Source organism: Neltuma alba, unplaced genomic scaffold, assembly GCF_004799145.2.
Source record: "Neltuma alba isolate B1F8T4 unplaced genomic scaffold, ASM479914v2 tig00010970_pilon, whole genome shotgun sequence".
Lineage (NCBI taxonomy): Eukaryota > Viridiplantae > Streptophyta > Magnoliopsida > Fabales > Fabaceae > Neltuma > Neltuma alba.
In genome coordinates, this window is record NW_021635733.1 from 789,600 (window position 1) to 811,776 (window position 22,177).

The 22,177-nt window shown below is 32.2% G+C and overlaps 2 protein-coding genes across 2 annotated transcripts; one reads left to right on the forward strand and one right to left on the reverse strand.

The window, feature by feature from the left end:
• Positions 1 to 13,000: 13,000 nt before the first annotated feature.
• LOC114760355 (WUSCHEL-related homeobox 1-like) lies at positions 13,001 to 15,056 on the reverse strand. Its single transcript, XM_028949618.1, has 4 exons — positions 14,906 to 15,056; positions 14,476 to 14,793; positions 14,141 to 14,226; positions 13,001 to 13,516 (listed from the first exon to the last, which is right to left on the reverse strand). The coding sequence occupies exons 1-4, from the start codon at positions 15,054 to 15,056 to the stop codon at positions 13,001 to 13,003; spliced, it is 1,071 nt and encodes a 356-aa protein (XP_028805451.1).
• Positions 15,057 to 19,519: 4,463 nt separating this feature from the next.
• Positions 19,520 to 21,974, forward strand: LOC114760354 (pentatricopeptide repeat-containing protein At2g01390-like). The gene is made up of 2 exons (XM_028949617.1): positions 19,520 to 20,345; positions 20,898 to 21,974. Exons 1-2 carry the CDS (start codon positions 19,583 to 19,585, stop codon positions 21,893 to 21,895), a joined length of 1,761 nt encoding a protein of 586 aa, XP_028805450.1. The 5' UTR covers positions 19,520 to 19,582; the 3' UTR covers positions 21,896 to 21,974.
• The last annotated feature ends 203 nt before the right edge of the window (positions 21,975 to 22,177 follow it).

A 22,177-nucleotide genomic window follows, 5' to 3' on the forward strand; every position in this document is an offset into this window, starting at 1 on the left:
TTTTTCACTGGGAAAGAAGGAGGGCTTAAGGTTCTACTCCTCTTTTGGCCAAAAAAAAAAAAGGTTCTATTTTTCTTGTCTTTAATATAAGACTTAATTTTTGAATTGATTTTAGTTCTAAATATAAAATTTATTTCTTATATTTATTAATTTTTTTAAATTACCCTTATGGATCTCCCTCGACCATAATCAAATAGAAGAGGGAAATGAAATATTAAAAAAGATGATTATGATGTTTTAGGAAAAATGTGTCACTTTTATTATAATTAACTAACTTACCTAACTTTCTTAATTTAATTAAATTAGTTAAATGAGTCTTATATCAAGGATCAGAAGAGTATTAAGATAATGATCAAAATATCTTTTCCTTCAATGTAATTTCCAAGCAAGTCCAAGCACTTCTCATTCTTCTTCTTGGATCCCCTCCCTGCTACAGCGCTACCACCTCATTTCACTTGTTAACAAAAATGCGTTTGATAAAGTCTAGAAAATATTTTGAAAACTAAAAATAAATTAAAGTTTTAATTTTTAAAAATAAAAATATAACTTACATTTTACAATATGGAGTTTATAATTTTTCTTGATTTGTTGTAGGTTAAGAATAATTATGTACAGTTCAATTTTTTCTGGAAAAGTACATTTTTTTTAAAATTTATAATATTTAAATATTTGAATGGGCGTGATTTATTTTGAGGCATCACATTGGGAACCCGACCTTTCACTCTCCAATCAGCCCGTTTTCTTTATAGTACTATTGAAAGTGTTGACCAATCCTGGGGGTTTATAAATTCGGAAGCAGTGAACATTAAAACCAAATAATATTTTTATTCCTCCTGTCCTTATTATAAGATTCCATTTGACTTTTTATTTGGTCCTAATTATAAGGACCCAATCTATTTTGTCTCTTATATTTATGCATTTTTTTCTAAGATAATCCTTCTAATAATGATAGTTTTAACCAATATACTTAATTAACAAGGATATTTTAGGAATGACAACACTTATTTATTATAAATAATCAACTTAATTTACTTCTTTAATCTCCTCAAATAAATTAATTGGGTTTTATAATTAAGATCGGAGGAGTATCATATATTTTTATGTTGCGTTTATGAAGTAAAATTGGGGATGAAGAACCAGTGGGGAAAAGATGAGAAGATAAATAATGGTGGGGTGTCAGAAGTTACGTACGCATTCACGTGCTTTGGACTTAGATTCACTGTGTTCCCATCTTCCTGCCATCTCCCTAGTCCCTCCCCTTAAGATATCTAAAATTTTAATAAATTTTTATATTTCTAATTCTATTTAATTACAAATCTCTCATCTTTTCCACTAATTGAATGTGTAGACAAATATTATATATAAATAGTTCTTAGTCAGGTTTAACTGACTTTTAATATATGTAATTGGTTATTTGTAGTTTATGAAAACATCATGGGAAGTATTATTAATTATGGAAAATGGACAGAATCATTGTCCGTGATAAAAATAAATAAAAAATTCTCTAAATTCTTCTTTTTCTGTTTTATATTTTTTTAAACCATAAAAATAAGCATTTTGTGACACACATGAAATGGAAGGAGTAAATAAAATTCTACGTAACTTTTGTTGTCGCCACATTTTGGCAAAGTATTTTATTGTCTTTTCATATACCACTCTATAACTCATTATGGTTTTCAATATAAGAATTATATAACTAATTTATAAATATTAAAAAAATTAGTTAATTTAGTTATTTGTGAGTGTTGTCTTCTCTAAAATATGTTTAATCATATGTATTAGAATAAAAATTATTTAGCGTGTATAATCATCATGAAATTACTTTAGGGTGTTTAATTATTTTTTAATTATTTATTTAATTTTGACTGAAAAAAATTAAAGAGAAAAGAAAAATGAGAATGATTTGTAAATGGTGAGATAATTTTTTTAAAAATTTTAAAAATGACCAAATTAATATATTTAGTAATAGTTAATACACAAAAATAGTTTGCAAGTCAGTTTTAAAAAAAAAAGGGAAAAGTTGTTCCGATTCATAATATAAGTCGTTTTTAGAAAAATGTTTTAGTTCAAAATATAAATGACTTAAAGAGTAATTAATACTTATTTAACAATTTTATTATAACAATTAATGTTTAAATGTAACTTCTTACCTATTCTTTTCCTCCCCAAGTAGATGACCGATTTAATAAGTTAACCATTTTTTTTACATTGATGAAGTACTTATACTCAAATTAATTATGGTGGAGGGAGTTTGCAACACCCTAAAAATACTTTTAAAACATATTTTTAGTAAATTAAAATAAATTCATTCGCATATTTATTTTGTATATTATAAAATTATTTTTAAAATTATAATTTGATTTTCTTCTAATCAAAAGTAAGAAGTGAAACAACGGTAATGGCCCAAAAGTGAAAGAACATGAGCATTATGGGCGTGTGGATGACAAGATGAGAATACTCCTCTGATCCTATTTATAAGACAGAATAATAAGACTTTTTTTTTTATTTATAGGGTGTCAAGAAATTTTTTATATATAAATGTATAATTTTACTCTTTATTTATTATTATATTAAATTTATTTATATGAGAACTAATATATATCAAATAGAAATAAAATTATTAAATTTTAAATAAGAATTAATATAATTTAAAGTTTTTTTACCTATATAAAACTTGTTAAAAATAATTTATAAATAGGGTAGGGGAATAAGTCGGTGGAAAAAGAGGGAGGAAGTACACGTGAACCCAAATAATTGTCAAACATGTCAGACAAACTCAATCATGTTACAGGCAAAACATTAGTACCCGTATTGGAATTCTTCTCCTCTAACCATTCCGATCTGAACTGAAAGGGCCTCCTCTATTTATTACCATGTATCAGTACTCTTCATCTTAAGACACCATCATTAATTATTTGCCCTTTATTTTTTATAATTAATTATGTTTATCGCAACTAACCAATAAGAAAACAAGGAAACAAAACAGAACATTATTCAGACAATGCATTAATTTCTCGACTACAGGTTGTTCAAATAACAGCACCATCTATTTAGTACTCCCTCCGTTCCTTATTATAAGAGACGAATAACCGAATTACGTTGATCAAAAAAATAGTTAAAATTAGTTAAGAACAATCAATGTGTAAAAAGTATAATTTTTTTCCAAAAACGCCCTCATTAATAAGGAGAGAGAATATGAGAGAGAACAATTAAATTATTAAAAGAAAGAGAAGTGGGAGGGAGAGAGAGTGTGGGTTGAAGACAATAAATATAGGTAAAATAGGAAATCAACACAAAAAAGTAGAGACAACTTGTAAGTGTCTCTTATATATAGGAACATGCTATAAGTATCAAATGTCTCTTATAATAAGGAACAGAGGGAGTATTGGTATACCAGTTTAATCTTATTTACAAATTATTTTTAATATGTTTTATACAAACTAAAAAAAAATCTTAAATTTTATTAGCTCTCATTTAAAATTTAATATTTTTTCAGCTTCATCCCTATTTAATATATAGTATATTTTATATAAACAATATCACCACAATAATAAATGAAAGATAAAATTATACATCTATATAAAAAATTTCTCTCGGTACTCTATAAATAAAATTAAAAAATATATAATCTCTACCCTATAAATAGGACTAAAGGAATATTTCATGCAAGCATGTTTAACTGTATAAAATAAAAAAAAGTCAGCACATGAAAATAGATAAATTTAGCTTTGAAAACAAAAGAATAGATGGATATTGAGAGCGACTATAATTCTCTTAAGAAAAAAGTTTTGTATTACCTCCGGTCCTTATTATAAGATCCCATTTGACTTTTTGTTTGGTTCTAATTATAAGACCCCAATCCATTTTGTCTCTCATATTTATGCATTTTTTTTCAAGATAGTCCTTCTAATAATAATAGTTCTAGTCAATACACTTAATTAGCAAGGATATTTTAGGAATGACAACACTTATTTATTACAAATAACTAACTTAACTTACTTTTTTAATCTCATCAAATAAGTCAACTGGGTCTTATAATTAGGACCGGAGGTAGTATTATGGTATTTTTTTGAATTGAAGTAAATAAAAATATAACGAAATTGAAAGAAGAGAACATGATCTTAAGCTGTATCATCGGAAGTGCAAAGCGTGAATAGTATTAGACAGTAAACAAAAATATGCGTGACATATTTTCTTTCCTCTTGCTCGCGCTTTTTTTTTTTTTTTTAATTTCTGATTTCATCCAGATTTAAAGAATTCTCAAGCGTCACTTATATATATAAAAAAAAAAACTTGTATAATTTCCTTAAAAGTGAGGAAACCATTGGTATAATTTATTGTATATAGTTCAGGAGTCATAGGCAAATTATTCAATATTAACGCTAAAACAGAGCACTATCTCCGATTCTTGACAAAATAATTATTTGACTAATTTAAGTAGATTAAACAAACTTGTTAAGTTAGTTATTTATAATAAATGTGTGTTGTCTTCTCTTGAATTTTATATATATTAACTAGAACTACCATTTGATGAAATTTTTAACATGTGTAGCTACTATAAGAACTATTTTTAAAAAAAATGAGTAAATGTGAGAAACAAAATACATTGAGGTTTTATATTTAAAACTAAATTAAAAATCAAACTAACTCTTATATTAAGAATTGGAGTTAATATCATAGATAAAACCAATGTCAACCCACCTTATTCGTCAGTTATTAATAATACAACCTGTCTTATATAATAATATAACATAATATATGAAAAATGCACCAATAAAAACAAAATTCAAACTAAAAATGTATGGTCTTTGATTTTTTTGAAAGTGCATAGTGCAAAAGCCAATACGGTGAAATGAGAAAGATGAGTAGGAAAACCGTTGTCAAATTTTCCGGTGACTTTTTCAAACGGCTACTAACTTTGTGAAACTTTAACAACTGCGAGGCATCATAAGACTGGGGCAATCACTCTAAAAAAGTGGAAAAAATGCATTAATTAAAGGTTAATATATATGGTTTAGATGTAAAAAAAACATAACGCACAACACGAATTTGATGGGAATCAGAAAACGACGGATTTAACGTAGTTTATTCATCTCTCAAAATCATAATTATCAATAATAAGTTCTGGATAAAGGAAACACAGCAATCATTCAAATATTGAAGGTGTCATTTTTGTATGGTGAGAAGTGTGAGTGACTAAAAATATCAGAAGCATACATAAAATCTGGCAGTCGTAACAATATAATAACAATGTACTTTAATGCTTAATATTACCTCCGATCTTTAATATAAGACATTGTTTGATTTTTATTTTGATTCTCAATATAAAACCCCAATCCACTTTGTCTTTAATATTTATAGATTTTTTAAAGATAGTCCTTCTAACAATATTAGTTCTAACCAATACACTTGATTAGCAAGGATATTTTGGAAAAGACAATACTATTTATGACAAATAACTAACTTAACTTCTCTTCTTAATTTTTTCAAATTAATCAACAAGTCCTTATAATTAGGACTAGAGGTAGTATAAAAACTAATTAACTAATTTAAATATATTAAGAAAGTTTGTTAAGTTATTTGTTTATAATAAATACGTGTTATTTTTAAAAAAATATTTTTATTAATTATATGTATTAGTTAAAACTTAAAAATTTTCAACAAGTGTAATCACTACAATAACTAATTTAAAAAATTAATAAATATGAAAAGACAAAATAGATTAGATTCTTATATTTAATATCAAAATAAATATTAAATTAGTTTTTATATTGAAAAAGAGAGGTGGTAAGAATGGGCCAGTCATTCTGATTCAATGATTTTTTTTTTTCGGACCAGAAACCGAAGGGAAAACCATCTAACGCGGGTGATTCAATAATATTAAACATCCTTTTTTTTTAACTATTTTTTAAGCTTGAGGTTGTAAATTCGACTACAATAATAAAAAGGCAGCGTAGGAATGGGAAATTAGATAAATAATGTGATTTTTTTTTCTCCCCCCCCCCGGGGGCTTGGATAAATGGCATAACGGCCTATTTCAAAGTGGGCATTCTGGGCCCAGTATTGTGGGTCAGTTTGGGACGGAGAAATTATACTGTCTTTAAGGTTTGTGGGCTGTCTTCATGATTTTGGGATAATAATAAATGAAAGGGTGAAACACCCCATACTAGGGTGGGCAGTCTCCTTTATTAAAAGGAGTTAAGTTTAGTAAAAGTGTTAATTTTCCACAATATGATAAATTAATGTATAAGTTTATATTGAGAAAGATATTTATATTTAGTATCTGACAATACTTCAAATAAGATTATCTCTAATAAGAGTATATGAAAAAACCAGTCTTCTTTTATGATCATTATTTTTGCAATGCTATTGGGATAATATCTCAAACTTCCTCATGAAACCACCTCTCTAATTGTCACTGTGGTTCAATATAAGCACTCCCACATCCACTGTACATTACATAAATAAACTACATTATTTATTGATGATTTTACATTTTCTCTTTCTATTAAATTACTACCTCCGGTCCTAATTATAAGACTTCGTTTATAGTTTATAAACGAGGCCTTATAATTAGGATCAAAGAAAGTATATTGTGAGCACACAACTTCGGGTTGATAAACGAGTCGGCTTCACATGGCTTTTATTTTAATACATGTAAACATAAATGTTGAATATTGATATTGACACTTCCATAGTACTCATCCGATCCTTAATATAAGACCCATATAACTAATTTGATTAGATTAAGGAAGTAAGGTAAGTTAGTTAATTATAAGGAAAGTGACATACTCCTCCGGTCCTTAATATAAGACCCATTTAACTAATTTGATTAGATTAAGGAAGTTAGGTAAGTTAGTTAATTATAATAAAAGTGACACATTTTTCCTAAAACACCATAATCATCTTTTTTAATACCCCGTCTCCCTCTTTTATTTGATTATGGTTGAGGGAGTATCTATAGGGGTAATTTAGAAAAAATTGATAAATATAAGAAATGGGTCTTATATTTAGAACCAAAAATAACTCAAGAATCGGGTCTTATATTAAGGACCGGAGGAGTATTTTTCCTAAACACCATAATTATCTTTCTTAATACTCCCTCTCCCTTTTCTACTTGATTATGGTTGATGGAGTATCCATAGGGGTAATTTAGAGAAAATTGATAAATATGATAAATGGGTCTTATATTTAGGACCAAAATCAATTCAAAAATTGGGTCTTATATTAAGGACCGGAGGAGTAGTTATTTATGATATTATGACTCTTCCTGATTATTTTTGTTAATTATTTTTATTTTTCATGATGGATTTTTGTTTTGGAATTTCAAAGAAGGGCCTAGCCCTAGATCGCAAAGCCTCGTGGCTCACATCCTGGCCCCTACTCCTGAGCCCTGGAGGTTCTAAAGACTCGGCGGATTTTCTGGGGCTCAGTATCTTGTCGCGGAGGCCTATATGATTATAGCGCTGCTGATAAAATAAAACACATCTCCGTCTCTCGTGACTAAAATAATTAAAGTTAAATTATATATTTAATTGCTGATTAATACTTTGAACCCAAAAAGACATATTTTTAGTCTCTTAATAGTAATAGAAATGGTTACTTAACAAAAAATAAAAAAAGTGACTTTACAAGTAAATGCTGAGAAATGATATTCTAAGTTTAAACTTTTACTCTTTAATACAGTTATTTTTTATATTTTAAAATTTGAGCATTTAAATAATTAGATAATGATAAAACGTAAAAAAAATATCAAAATATTATAGATTTAAATATTTTAAAAATAATTATATTAAAGAATTAAAATTTAGACCATGTTTTGTCAACGTTTAATTGCGGAGTCGCTATTTAAATTTGTCAAGTTAACATATTTCGTTATATGAAACTAACAGTATTAAGATTAATGGAATGAAAAAATAAAAAAACAAACTCATTTGTGCTGCTTCTCGTTTCGCGCAACAAGAATGTGATCGATGCATCAGAAAAGTTGTTACCAGAGACGTGGAATGTTCATTGAGACTGTTGATGAGAGAGCTGACTTGGAAGCCACAACAACAATTGTTGGGGAGGTTTTTTTTTTTTTTTGCCATGTAAACTGACTAGTTAGGTGATGACTCACAATAAGTTACTATGATGACAATTGACAATGATGGAAATAGAAGAGGACAAAAATTGAACTGCACCAAATTATATAATTGCATAACTGAGTCATAACCAGTTTAAAAGTTGAAGAACTAAATGATTAATTTTTTTAAAAATAACATAAATGAGGTAATTTACGTTAATTTCTTTCTGCTGTAAATGAAGATAAAATTAAAAGTGTAAACTAAAGCCAAAAATGAGAAGAAAAAAAAGTAAAACTTAAAGGTAAAGTCAAGATATTAACTTGAAATATAATGAAAGTTGAATAACTAAGATAAAACTCAAACATTTATCAAGACACTAAATTGTAGCTAAATAGCATGAAATAGTGAAATTGAGACTTAAAGTAAAGTGAGATCAATGGTATACTTTAGGAAATATAATATCTTTAAAAGCCATGCTCTCTCTATATGTGTTTATATATATATATATATATATATATATATGATCTTTTTTAAAAAAAAAAATTGAGACGCTAGAGACCTATGAATCCTATCTCTTATGAGCTTTCAGGTCAACACACGTATGCAGAAAGACCTGGACACAAATCGAGCCTCCAGTTATATTTTGTCGGTATTATATGTCTTAATTTTTTTCGTTTTAAAAAACCGTCCTATTAGTATTTGTATGGAAAAAGATACTAAAATATCCTCAAAAAATATTAAATAACAAATGAAGGTGGGTGGATTTTAAAATTTCAAATTAGACCCCATGCATCATTTTGGAATTTTCAAATTTTGTGAAATGACAATACTGTCTTTACTTTCGGTGACTACTTTTATATAGTTATTGACTACTTTTGTATAACTATTGATTATACAATAGTAGTAAAAATAACTAAACAAAAAGTAGTCACTATATCTCTAACAGCACTTACTACTTTTTTTTGAATTCTTGAAACAAAAGCAGTTAATAGCAAAACTATAGTAGTCAATAGCTAAATAAGAGTAATCACCAAAATTTTAAAAATAAAAGTAGTCAATTGTAATATTAGAGTAGTCAGTAGCAAAACAATAGTAGTCATCAGAGATTTACAGACAAATGAAGTCAATAGTTTAAAAAATAGTAGTCAATACATAAAAAGGAGTAGTTACCAGAGTTCTGCCCACCGGTCACTGAAGTTCCAGTGACATGTTACCGGAGCTTTGGCAACTGGCCATTTGCAGGGTCGTCGGTGTCAGAGCTCTGACGGTCGGAAGTGCTGAGGTGGCAGCATTTGAAAAAAAGTATAAAAAAAATAGTAAAGGGTAGTTGTGTAATTTTACAAGATTTGAAAATTCCAAAATGATACCTAGGGTCTAAATTGGGACTTTGAAATTTACCTACCCTCATTTGTCATTTTGTATTTTTGAGGGTATTCTATTATCTTCTTCCCTATTTGTATTCCATGAAGCCGGGAAAAAAAAATAAAGAGAAGTGTATCACTACGATCTGATATGAAAGTAATTAATAGAACAAGCATATAAATGATTTGATTAATTTGATAGTACAACCTACTTTCAGTTCTTAATATAATACACTTTTATTTTGATCTTAAATTTAAGACCTCAAACCACTTTGTCTATCATATTTATTTTTTTCTAAAGCAGTCCTTTCAATAATAGTAGTTCTAGCTAATACACTTGATTAGTAAGAATATTTTAGAAAATATAATACCTAATTATAACAAATAACTAACTTAATTTATTTTTTAGTCTACTCAAATTAGTCAACTAGCTCTTATATTTAAAACAGGAGATAGTAATTGATATACCTGCTTGGGCATAAATAATCGTTCAAAGTTTTTTCCCCAGCTATGATAATAACAACAAAAAAGATAAAACAAATGAATCTTGTGAGGATAATTACGTTATATTGTATCATTAGGAAAATTTGATAAAAAGTATCTATTTAAAGATAATTACACCTGTTAACAAATAAAATTTACAATCAGATACTTTTTACCAATTTTTTTTCTTATTATTATTATATTCCTCAGACATACATGGAACTGACAGAATCTTGAAGGGTGTGTATAGGAAGCAGATATAGCGATCAGCAATCTGCAAAGGTAAGCAATGGGAGTGCCAGAAGTCATTTACTCACTCTCCTCCCTGATTTGATTGATCATTCGATCTCTCCATCTTCTTCTAGGTCAACTTCTATTTCCCCCGCATCACTCCTTTTCCTTTCCTTTGTTTTTCCCCTCTCATCTTTTTAACACTGATCAAATCACACTATCATTTTCAGGCCAAGAAAATATATATATATATATATATAACTGATTTGATGTTACGTTCCCATATAATGTTACAAGCAGACCCTACGTACTCCTTCCTCCTCTTTCCCGTTATGCGTCTCGATACCGGTGAATTCTTTCTTGTATACAAATATAGGCTCCATTTCTACTTACTTCTTCACTAGCCGTTTCCTGTTCGCAGAGTCCTGGGCATTTCAGTTATAAAACTAGTAAAAGAAGAATATGAAGAGGAAGAAGAAGGTTTCAAAGCATATATTCTCTATTTTCACTCCAGCTTTGAAGCAAATGATATTATTTTAATAAAGCCCAGGGATAACAGGAGGACGCAATAATAATAAACTGTATAATAAGTAGGTCAGAACTCAGAAATCGTATTTGTTTCTGTACCTCTGGTTGCAGATCAGATGCTGCTGGGGGTACGAAAATAGATACGTCTGATCATTTATAAACTCAGAAAAAATCCAGAAAACCCACTGCAAGAAAAACCCTCCTCCTCTTTTCTTTTACACACACACGCATCATAAGCCCTAAACAACCCCCGTGATCCTTTTCAATTCAATTCTTTGACCAATAAGAACAAAGTCGGTTCCTTTTTCTGCTATTGTGTTATACCCTTTTGTCACTCTGTAGTCTCACGTACATATGTCTTCACCAAAACCAAACGCCATGCCCATTACCTGCTCAATCATAAATTCCAACAGAAACCTATCTTTCAGACTCGGACACAATACATGTTATATATTTGCATTCATCCCACATATAGTAATGTTTCTTCCTTTTCTTTAATTTCTTTCACTGAAAAGAGTGAGAAAAAATAATGGCATTCTTAATTATTAGATTAAGCACTCATTGTCCTAATTAATATGCGGCTTTCCTTGCTTCTTCATGGGGAATATATAGTTCAGAATAAATGCCTGTGAACCTTTGCGGCACTGGGTCAGTCCATATAATTGAGTTCAAATGATTTAGTTAAGTGCAAAATGTACCTACCCTTTTATCAACTTGCTCTTCCACAGTAGAAAATTGCCTTCTATAGCAGTGCTTGGTCTTATAATTAAGTAACGGGAGCAGTAGAAAAAGAGGATCGGAAATGAGTGTAAAAAGAAGAGGGGAAGAATACTTCATAAAGAGTCTCACTTGTTTGTATCACTCTTTCTATATATAAATGTACGATTGCATGGTTGAACAATATGATTTGATAGATTTGGCGATAACTTTTTGGATGTGACGAGAGTGTAGGGAAAAGCTGCAAAACTATTAACTCAAAGATGATTTGCAGAAGAGAATAGATGGGTTCATAATCAAGTACTGTAAACAAAACCAGAAAATGCATGGCTAAAATCATTAATCAGCTTTTGGGCCAGGGAGAAGAAGCAAAAATTAAAAAAAAAAAAAAAAATTCTGATGACTCATGCATCTTCTGATATGCACAGTCACAAATATTAATCTGGTCCCCTCAGTACTCTCTCACAGCTTCAATGGCTGTTGCGAGAACACTATACTGTGGCAATCTTCTCACGCCTCTTCATTGATACGTCTTATTCTTAGCCCGAAGAAGCGTGTTTGAAAATGGATACTACTTAATGAACGACACACATCAACCATAAATTGTCTGTATATTTTTAGTTTCTCTAAATCTTTTGTATGTTATACACCATATGAAAGCTCTTTGCTAGCTTTCTATAATTCAATTAAAATCCTGAGCTTTACTTTAAATGCTCCTGGTTTGGTTACCTTCTTTTGCATTGATACGCTTTCTTCATTGTCATAAAAACTGCAGAGAAATATTTACTCCACTTGAAATGATAATTTAATGTAATGTACCGCACATATCAGTATCACAGTAACACATGATTAATTTTATTATTGTTTTTTAAGCATGCAATGAAAGAACAAAAGCGTTCTTCAATAGAGATTCATAATATAGTTACTTCATTATCCAAGTCTGTCACATCTTGTTCCCATTTCTGATTCTTTTATCCCAGACCAAAACCTCATATCAGATTGCCTTTACGTTCTTCATCTTTATCTCTCTTATCATTCTCGATCCCATTATACTTCAACATGTCCTATACATATAGCCTAAACTCTGCAAGATATATATATATATATATATATATATGATTATCTAGAATTTAAATACCACCTTCAGTTTTTAATATAAGAGTCAGATAATTAGTTTGAAAATATTAAGAAAATTATAGTTAAGTTGGTTTTGTAACAAATATATATTGGTTTTCTTAGATTACCTTTTTATTTAATCATATGCCTTGAAACTATATGTATAATTAATAGAGATACTTTGAGGAAAAATTATAAATTTGGAAGATAAAGTGTATTGAATTCTTATATTTAAAACCAAATTCAATTCTTAACCAGTTCTTGTATTATTTTAAAGAGTAGAGGCAGTATTACTTTCTAATTCCATGAACACAGTTCAAATGCATTTTAAGGAAAAATATGCCTTCATTCTAACTCAGTCTCCCATTACAGCATCAATCCCTTGAAACCATATAAGATCATGACTAGCGATTTATATGACATAGTGTACTACCATTCTCAAACAAACTACAAAATATCAAGGAACATGCAACTCCATCATTGTACAGAGACGGAAAGTTAGTTCTTCAATGGAAGGAACTCAAAGAACTGGCTTGGAGTCAAGTTGGAATCCATGGCGGAGGACACTGATATCTCTGTCTCTTTCTGGTTAATGTTATTGCAGCCATCTCCTCCACTCCTTAGTGGGAAAAGTTGAAGGGTTTGGGATTCCACATGGTTGTTATGATCATCTTCCCTGAGAATCCCATTACTGTTTGGGTGGATAACACCGTTTTCAGTGTGAGGAGACATGAAAAAGCTGATATTACAATGGTTCTTTACTAGCTTTGGGTCCATTACTGTGGCTGCATTAGTAGCAATAATGCTAGTTGTAGAGGGAGCAGTGGTAGCAGCAGCTGTAGGGGGAGGACAAGAAGATGGCTGTAACATCTGCCACGTGGCATTCCTTTCCATAAAGTTTCTTCTTTGTTGTAATTCTCCTTCATGGAATTGAACCCATCCATCTGTTCTACTCTCTGCAACTGCTGCCGCTGCTGCAGCTGCTTTTGCTGCCCTTTGTATTGAGACAGATTCCTGAAAATTTCAATTGAAGACATGCAAACACATGGGAAACCTCAGCGTGTAATGTTTTGAAAAACCAAAAGGAAAAAAGGCTAAAGGCATTGGAAGGCACAAATTTCAATTGGGCACTCCAAGTTGCTATTCAAATAAAAGTACACATACAGTTGGTCTGTGAGAGAGATTATTTGAGAAGTCAAATTATGGTGCTCAATTCCATAGAATATTATAGGGGTTGCCCCTAGAAACAAAGAAAGTTAAAAACGGACCTAAATGACATGAATAAGCAAAAGCACAAGCCCCAAAACCACAGGCTAAGTTTTTCATAACAGCAGCCCCGACAGAAAGGAAGGAATGCAGCCTTTTAGGCCCTTTTCATTTCCCAACAAACAAAGCTTTTGTTGGGAGGGTCCTTTTTCCCTAGCTAGACCTGTGCTGTGCTGCATATCTTTTCTATAATATTCCAGCAATCAAGTCGTTTATGCCTAGTAATCATATGCAAATAATCACTGCTTAATGGGATCTTATGAACTTTTTGGGATTAAAAAGGGGTTTTCATGTTGACAAATGAAAAGACAAAGGTTTTGTTCTCTATGTCTATGACTAATGGACAAAGACAAGAGATGATAAAAAATGGACCTCTGCAAGAGGAACACTGCAGTTTGTAGAGGGTGCCCAGTTGTTCCTGCTAGTCTGTTCAACTTCAAACGCTGTCCTACTCGCGCCTGTAGACAAAAAGAAACAAAAAGAATGCAACTTTAGATCTTCAAGCAACAATTGGCATGAAAACAAATGGGAAAAGAACAATAAAAAGCAACACATTATACAGATCTCTAAAATACAAAAAATGCCATTGTCGAAGCCATGCGTAGTAAGATAAAGCATCAGAAACCTCTCTTTTCTTTCCCGCTTTCTTTCTCTTCTTTTGCGTCTTTTTGAATCAATTGACAATCAAAGGCTAATGTAGGTTTTACCTAAGTCTTTCTTTTCAAGAGCATCAAGATCGTAGGGGTGTCCCTCTACTGCAGCTGATTCCACTTGACGGCGTCGTTTCTGCCTCTCTCTGGCTTTGTGATTCTGAAACCAATAGAACACATTCTTCCCTTCAATTTTCCCAAACCTCCGAAGCTGTGCTGTGATATGCTGAATTTGTTCTGCTGATGGCGTTCTTGTCCCTCTCCGATACAACTCTTCAAGAGCTCTCAGCTGCTCTGGGGTAGGATTCCACCTTGTGCTCACCACAACTGGTGGAGTATTGTTGAACTCTCTCTTGCCTTGATCTGCCACTGATGCTAACAAAAACAGCAACTTTTGTACTTAGTAGATATATCAAGAGATGAAGACGACGAAGAATTGAAGGAAAGAGTGATATAATGACGAAAAAAAGGTTAAAAATGAGCCTACCCAGATTGTGACACTGTGTGAAGAAATCAGTAGCATGATGTGCTATAGGTGAAGCCAGTGGCCTTGGAACTAAAGGCCTAAGCTTCCGTCCATTGAATGCATGATCAGGCATGTTGAAGTCACTCCCTTCATTATATCCCACCATCCACATCTTGACAGCCAATGACGCTATAAAAATAAAGCTAGGGTTTTGTTGATGATCAAAGAAGCTGCTATATTATAAAGGAAAGCTAATATGCATGGATGATACTAATGAAAGGAGATTGTTTGTGAAGTGGGAATGGATCCAGCAGATTCCTAGTTTCTGATGTTCCCTTCCCTTGTTAGGGTTAATGGGGAAAGGAAATGGAGGGAGCACAGAAGAAGAGAATAAGGGTGAAGGAGTTGAAAAAGATGGAGGCATGCAAGGTTTTGTAATGTGAAGGGGTAGCTCAAGAAAAGGTAACCCCTAGTTGGTTGAATGAAAAAGTAGACAAGGTTTATATATAGCAAAAATTGATGCTAATAAAGAAGACCCATTGTTGAAAAACGAGTCTGTTGAGCTGAAATTGTGAGGTATTTTGTGTCCCAGACATTCAGAGATGGGGATTGATCACTTTAGAATATGGGAGAGGGAGAGAGAGAGAATGAAATGGTGCTGGTTTAATATGGGACAAAGTGAAACGGACTTGAGGTTGACTAGCCCAGTTAGAGAGAGAGAGAGGCAAAAGAGAAAAGCATATAGGGGGAGAGAGAGAGAGAGGAAGCGTGGAATTCTGGGAGATTTTTGGGAGTAGGGAAATGAAAAACGACGTGACGATGATGAGGCTTATCATGAGGCTCATCACATCCCTCTCTCCCATTTATTGGTCTCCTCACGTCTCGTGCCTTTCACACTAATTCTCAATCCGAACTGCCCCTCTCTCCCCACACCCTCCTGCTCCCTCATTACCCTTTTCTTTGTCCCTTATACTGTCCTTCCTTACATTCTCCCTCCTCTTTCTGCACATCTCTTCTCTATCTACTCTCTCTCTCTCTTTTCCATTCCCCCCTCCCTCCCCAATCAAAATTCATACATCTCTAACAAAAATAATATATATAGATTAGTAGAAACACTTGCTACTCCTTGGTTTTTAACATGCGTTAAGTTTGTATCAGTAGTTTGACTAACGGCTGTAATTTAGTGATATGAAAGTTCTCTATAAGTGAAATGCACGGATTCAATCCCATGCACTTGTAATATCAGATCATTAAGATATGCCATTCTAATCCCACTTATAAAGCTGTTATCCGACTTGATTTGGATTAGTTCAGTTAAAATAGGGTAAGTTCAGGATAACGGACCTATATGCAAAATACAAACTAGTTATTTAAGCATGTGTATAAGGGTATGATGTATTAATTAGTCTGTATAGGTCTGTTTACACGTACAGAAAAAGAATCAGAATGCAACTATATAGAAAAAGTTGGGGGGATACCTTGTTTTAATCTGGTATGGACCATGAGGAGCAGGACCACATGGAGAAGAATATAAAGTCTAGGGTTGTCTGTGACTGTGCATCTCAGTATTACTGTGGTTACTGCTTTGCCTCATAGATATAACCCTTTGGTCATTATGATGAAATGGAATGACTCAATTCTCGAGCTGATGGCTAGCTAGAACTGTCATACAGAGAATTTGAAAGCCATAATTGTTTAATTATATATATGTTTAGCTTTTTGGACGGAAGGGGGAGGGCCTACTTTGCTTCTCCTGCAAAATTCTCAGTTCTGATCCTACTGTTTTGTATGTTTGTTATTTATTGTCATTTGCATGCAAATATATTATATGTAATGGGAGAGAACAGTAACATGCAAATTTCATGTTACTATATATATTATACTGTGTATTTCACCCTTTGCCATTACTGTTACTTTATTGCCCATCAAAGTTCAAAAATCAAAACCCCTGTGTTATAATCTCTCTTGTCGTTTCTTTGGGTTCGCAAACCCAGGACCATATATGTAAAATCTGCTACCATATAATTAATTAAAATGCAGAAAATTAAAGCCTATCGGTTGAGATATATACTTTTTTCTGGTTCCCCTGAAATTTGAATTTAAGGTTTGCTCAGCTGTTTACTTCTTCCTTGAAATTTGGTGGGAATTAAAGCAAGAGTACGTATACTTCAATGGTGGGTTTTAGGAGGCCAGAAAGCCATATTAGCCAGTGTACAATATGATGCTTAATTGAACACATGTATTGAAAAGACTTCAATTTCACCACCATTCCCTACTTATACTGACACATTAGGTGTTCATAACTTAACCATTAGATTAAATTTTAACAGTTGAAATAATCATTATCCATCGTTGGCATCAATTATCATCAAACTTTGACTTGAAATTAAATTGCCCAAATTATAGATTACAACAAATTTAAACCGATTCAACTCTTAATTAATCTAGCCCTAATAACTCATTAGTATAAAATGTGTTATTAATTATTATATGTGTGAGTATGTCAAAAGTAAATTAAAAATCCGACATAGCTTGATGTATTCTCTACTTGACAATCTTATCCATATAACACAGTCTTTACTTAGTTGGTTTCTTGATCATTCTTATCATACTATTTCTTCTTTCACAGGCCATTGTTGATACATCTCCTACTTGGAAATCTTATTACTTCGTTAATTACTTTCTTATCCTAACATGAATCCATGGCATATAAAAGCGACTCTAGGCTTAAGTTTATACACCCCCACTCTTGAATTTCCTTACTATTCTTTCCTCCCTATGTTGTTTTGTCATATTATCTTGTTGAAGGAAGGGTTCATTTAATCTTGAGAATTGCTGTTGTTTTGTTCTAACCTTGTGTGGCAAAACAATATTTAAGGACAATATCTTTAGACATGACTTAAACCATATTTTTATTGTTCTTTTTGACAGGTGTTTCCAACAAAATGGTCAATGTAACGTCATTATAATCAGAAATTTTCTTCTCAAAATCCCAAAAACAAGCTACACTTACTCACTAGCTAGTGAGTTTAGGTATTCTGGTTGTCTCCAACGTTAACGCGTGTGTTGTTCAGAATAGTACATCGCGATGGACGTGGGTTCACCTTGGCATCATCATGGTCCCAATCGTCAGAGTTTTCCTCATCAACGGTTCATGTTAATAGCAAATATCTTCTTTGCTTTGTTGTGAGCTCATGTGTTTTTAAGAAAGAGAACGTTGTTCTAACAAATTATAAGGAAGCTGTTCTGGCATATAGCTATATATGTCCACTATTGTAAGGATCAATGCAACATCGATTTTGTTATTTTCTATATATTATTTTTGTGAAATATAAATTCCTTTTTCATAGTTTCATATGGATTGATTCCTGCAAAAAATGAGAGAAGGAATCAACTCAATCATACCCTTAAAATTTCGATTTTATTTGAAATAAATGTTATTATTTTAGGATTTTAATGAAATATTCTTTATTTTTATATAATTAGATCCAGTTTCAACTTCTAATTTAATGAGGAAATAAAAATACTGCAGAGATAATTAGTTTTTTTTTTTAAAAACGGTAGTTAGAGAACTAACACGAGAATAACAAATAAATGTATTTTAGTCATATATAATCAAATTTTATAATAATTTTAAATCTTTAATGACTTTTTTAATTTTGTAATATCTTAAGTTGATACTACCTCCGGCCATTAATATAAGAGTTAGTTTGATATTTAATTTGCTCCTAAATATAAGGTTCCAATCCATTTTGTCTCTCATATTCATCCATTTTCTCCAAAACAATTCTTATAATAGTTGTATATATCAAATACTTTATCAAATTATAGTTTTAGCTAATACGTACATTATTAAGAAGGTTATTCTAGAAAAGATAATACCTACTGCCTCCGATCCTAATTATAAGAGCCAGTTGACTAATTTGAGGAGATTAAGGAAGTAAGTTGAGTTAGCTATTTGTCTTAAATAGGTGTTGTTTTTCTAAAATATTCTTGCTAATCAAATGTATTGACTAGAACTATCATTATTAGAGGAGCTACTTTGAAAAAAAATATAAATATGAGAAACAAAGTGGATTGGAGTCTTATATTTAGGATTAAAATAAAAGTCAAATAGGGTCTTATATTAATGACTGGAGGTAGTATTTATTACAAATAACTAACTTAACAAACTTTTTAAAACTATTTAAATTAGTTAACTAACTCTTATATCAACAATTAAAGTTGGTCATATTTTAAACTAGAGAAAATGTCTAAGATACCGTTAATGGGAGCATCAAAATAAGTGTTTCTTTTTTTTTGGGGTCTGAAACATCAAAATAAACTTTTTTTTATTGCCAACCAAAAACCGCATGGAACTAGCCCATTTGTCAATTGGCGTTATTCTGGAATTGTCCACGCAGGCTAGTCGTTATCGAAGGACAGATTAATTGGGCTTGGCCCAATAAATTCACTTTTAATAATTTTAACGCCGGAGGAGAAGAAAGAGAAACCAAGGGGAATTTTGCAACCAAGGGCTCAGATTAAATGACAAGATGGGACGGCCCAGATTTTGTTTTAAAAATCAAAACGGCGTGCTGAGGCAACGGAAGGAATGATCAGTCGCGTGGCTGTGTGTTGTGACCCTGCTCGAAAAAACTCGTTGTCTCCTCGTGCTGCCTCGACCCGAACACTTTGATTGTCATCTAATTGTCATCTATGTGCAGAATATATCGATTCCTCAAAAAGTTCATTCCGTCTACGTCCACTCTTGGCATTGTTCAGCCCATTCTCTATCGTAAGCCATTTGTCAAAGGTATACATTCTCTTGATCAGTACAGACACAACAGACCCATTAATCCATTTGCCAGGAAAAATTCCAACTCAAGAAAACCGGTTAAGAAGGAGGTCACTGATTTGAAAGTGTATACGAGGAATATTATTTGGAAAATATACAGAATTCTAAAGTATTCGACTTGGGATTCTGCTCGAGAAGAGCTGGAGAGGCTTCCCATAAGATGGGATTCTTTCACAGTCAACCAAATCCTGAAAACCCACCCACCTATGGAGAAAGCTTGGTTGTTTTTTAACTGGGCTTCTCGGCTAAGAGGATTTAAGCATGACCAGTATACTTACACAACAATGTTGGATATTTTTGGAGAAGCTGGGAGAATTTCGTCCATGAAACATGTTTTCCAGCAGATGCAAGAGAAGGGGATAAAGATTGATTCTGTTACTTATACGTCGCTTATGCATTGGCTATCAAATTCAGGAAATATTGATGAGGCAATCAAAGTTTGGGAAGAAATGAAATCTCGGGGCTGTTGCCCTACTGTTGTTTCTTATACTGCATACATGAAGATTCTATTCAATCATGACAGAGTAAAAGAGGCTACTGATGTCTTCAAGGAGATGCTTCAGTCTGAATGTCCTCCAAATTGTTACACTTACACAATCTTGATGGAGCATCTCATTAAGTCAGGTTAGTGTGTCTAATGCCTTCTAGCTGTTTGTTATATGGTCTGTATAAGTGGGCATTCGGTTGCTTTTCCCTGCTAATTAAGGAATTTTTAATTAATATGGTAAAAAGTCGGTGTCTCTCCTGGAGTTGAGGTTCCAAATAATTGACATGGATAAAGCCATTAAGGTTTGCCATAAGTTATTATCGGTTACTTTTAACTTTGGCTACCATTATTTCATCCCTGAACGAAGTCGAACCAAATCTGTACTTGTCATGCTATTTTTGTTCAGATTTCAATCAAAGGATTAGCTTGATTTTGGAAAGCTGAATCTGTGTCTGAAAAACTTTTAAAATAATTTATATACTATGTCTAAGTCATTTACGATGTGTAGACTTAAATAGTTCAACAGATCTTGATTGCTTCTATGTTAAACAGTTCTCTTGCCAAGAAAATTGGAGATCTCTAATTCCTGAGTTTTGTTGGCCACAGAGTCCCCCCCTCCCCGGCCAAAAAAAAAAAAAGACTGTGATGGTCGAATTGAGGATAATTACTCTTATTTTTCTTTTTTTCAGAAAAATGTGATGAAGCCCTTGAGATTTTTGAGCAGATGCAAGAGGCAGGGGTGCAGCCTGATAAAGCTGCGTGCAATATATTGATTGAGAACTGTTCAAAAGTTGGCGGGTCTATAGCCATAAACCGAATCCTTCATTATATGAAGGAAAACCGTCTTGTCCTTCGTCACCCTGTTTTTGTGGAAGCACTGGCGGCTTTGAGACTTGGTGGTGAGAGTGATGCCCTTCTCAGGCAAGTTCATCCTCACTTTTATGTTGACTGTAACTTCAGGAAGGAAGCAAATGACTGCACAAAAGCAGCCGCAGATTCTTCATTTGATATTGATGAGAGGCTTCTGCTTGATTTATTGAGAAAGGGAAATCTGCTTGCTATTGACCAAATACTCTCAGGGATAGCAGATAGAAAAATACCTTTAAATCATGAGATTTTATCAACCATCATTGATGTAAACTGTAGTCAGTGCAGGCCTGAGGGGGCTTTATTGGCTTTTGAGTACAGCGTGAAAATGGGCATAAGTATGGAAAGGACTAAATATCTTGCCTTGATAGGCTTGATGGTCAGATCAAATTTGTTTTCAAGAATCCTGGAAGTTGTTGAGGTAATGTCTAAAGCTGGGCATTCTCTTGAAATCTATTTAGCTTCTCTCATAATTTATAGGCTTGGTCGTGCTAGGCAGCCCACATTTGCTGCAAAGATCTTCAACATATTACCAGATAACCATAAGTGTACTGCCACCTATACTGCCTTAATTAGTGCTTACTTCTCAGCTGGAAGGGTTAATAAGGCTCTTGGGATTTATAAAATCATGCGTGAAGAAGGAGTTTCTCCTGCATTAGGCACCTATAATGTGCTACTTGGAGGCTTGGAAAGAAAAGGTAAATCTTCTGAAGCAGATTTCTTTAGGAAGGAAAGGAAGAGACTACTTGCTAAGTATGATTCTCAGGGAAGTGTTTGTGCGAAGATATGTAACCTTTTGTTTGCTGGGGATATATGTTGATGCACCAAGAGTTCTCAATGTGAATCAAGTTGAGGGATATAATTACTAGCTAGTGGAAATATGCCGGTCAAGCTGCCTTAGAGTTGCCGCTTAATATTCTGCTCTATCAAGTTCTTTTACAGATGATGTCAAGGCTTAACTGCCACATGTATGGATCTGCAACATTAAGTAGCAAGTGCTTGGAAAATGGAATAGAAAAGATGAACATGAGCATCGTCTTCCAGAAATCAACTATATGTAGCGTAAAACAACAAATATTGTGGCAGATGTGCACACCACAAG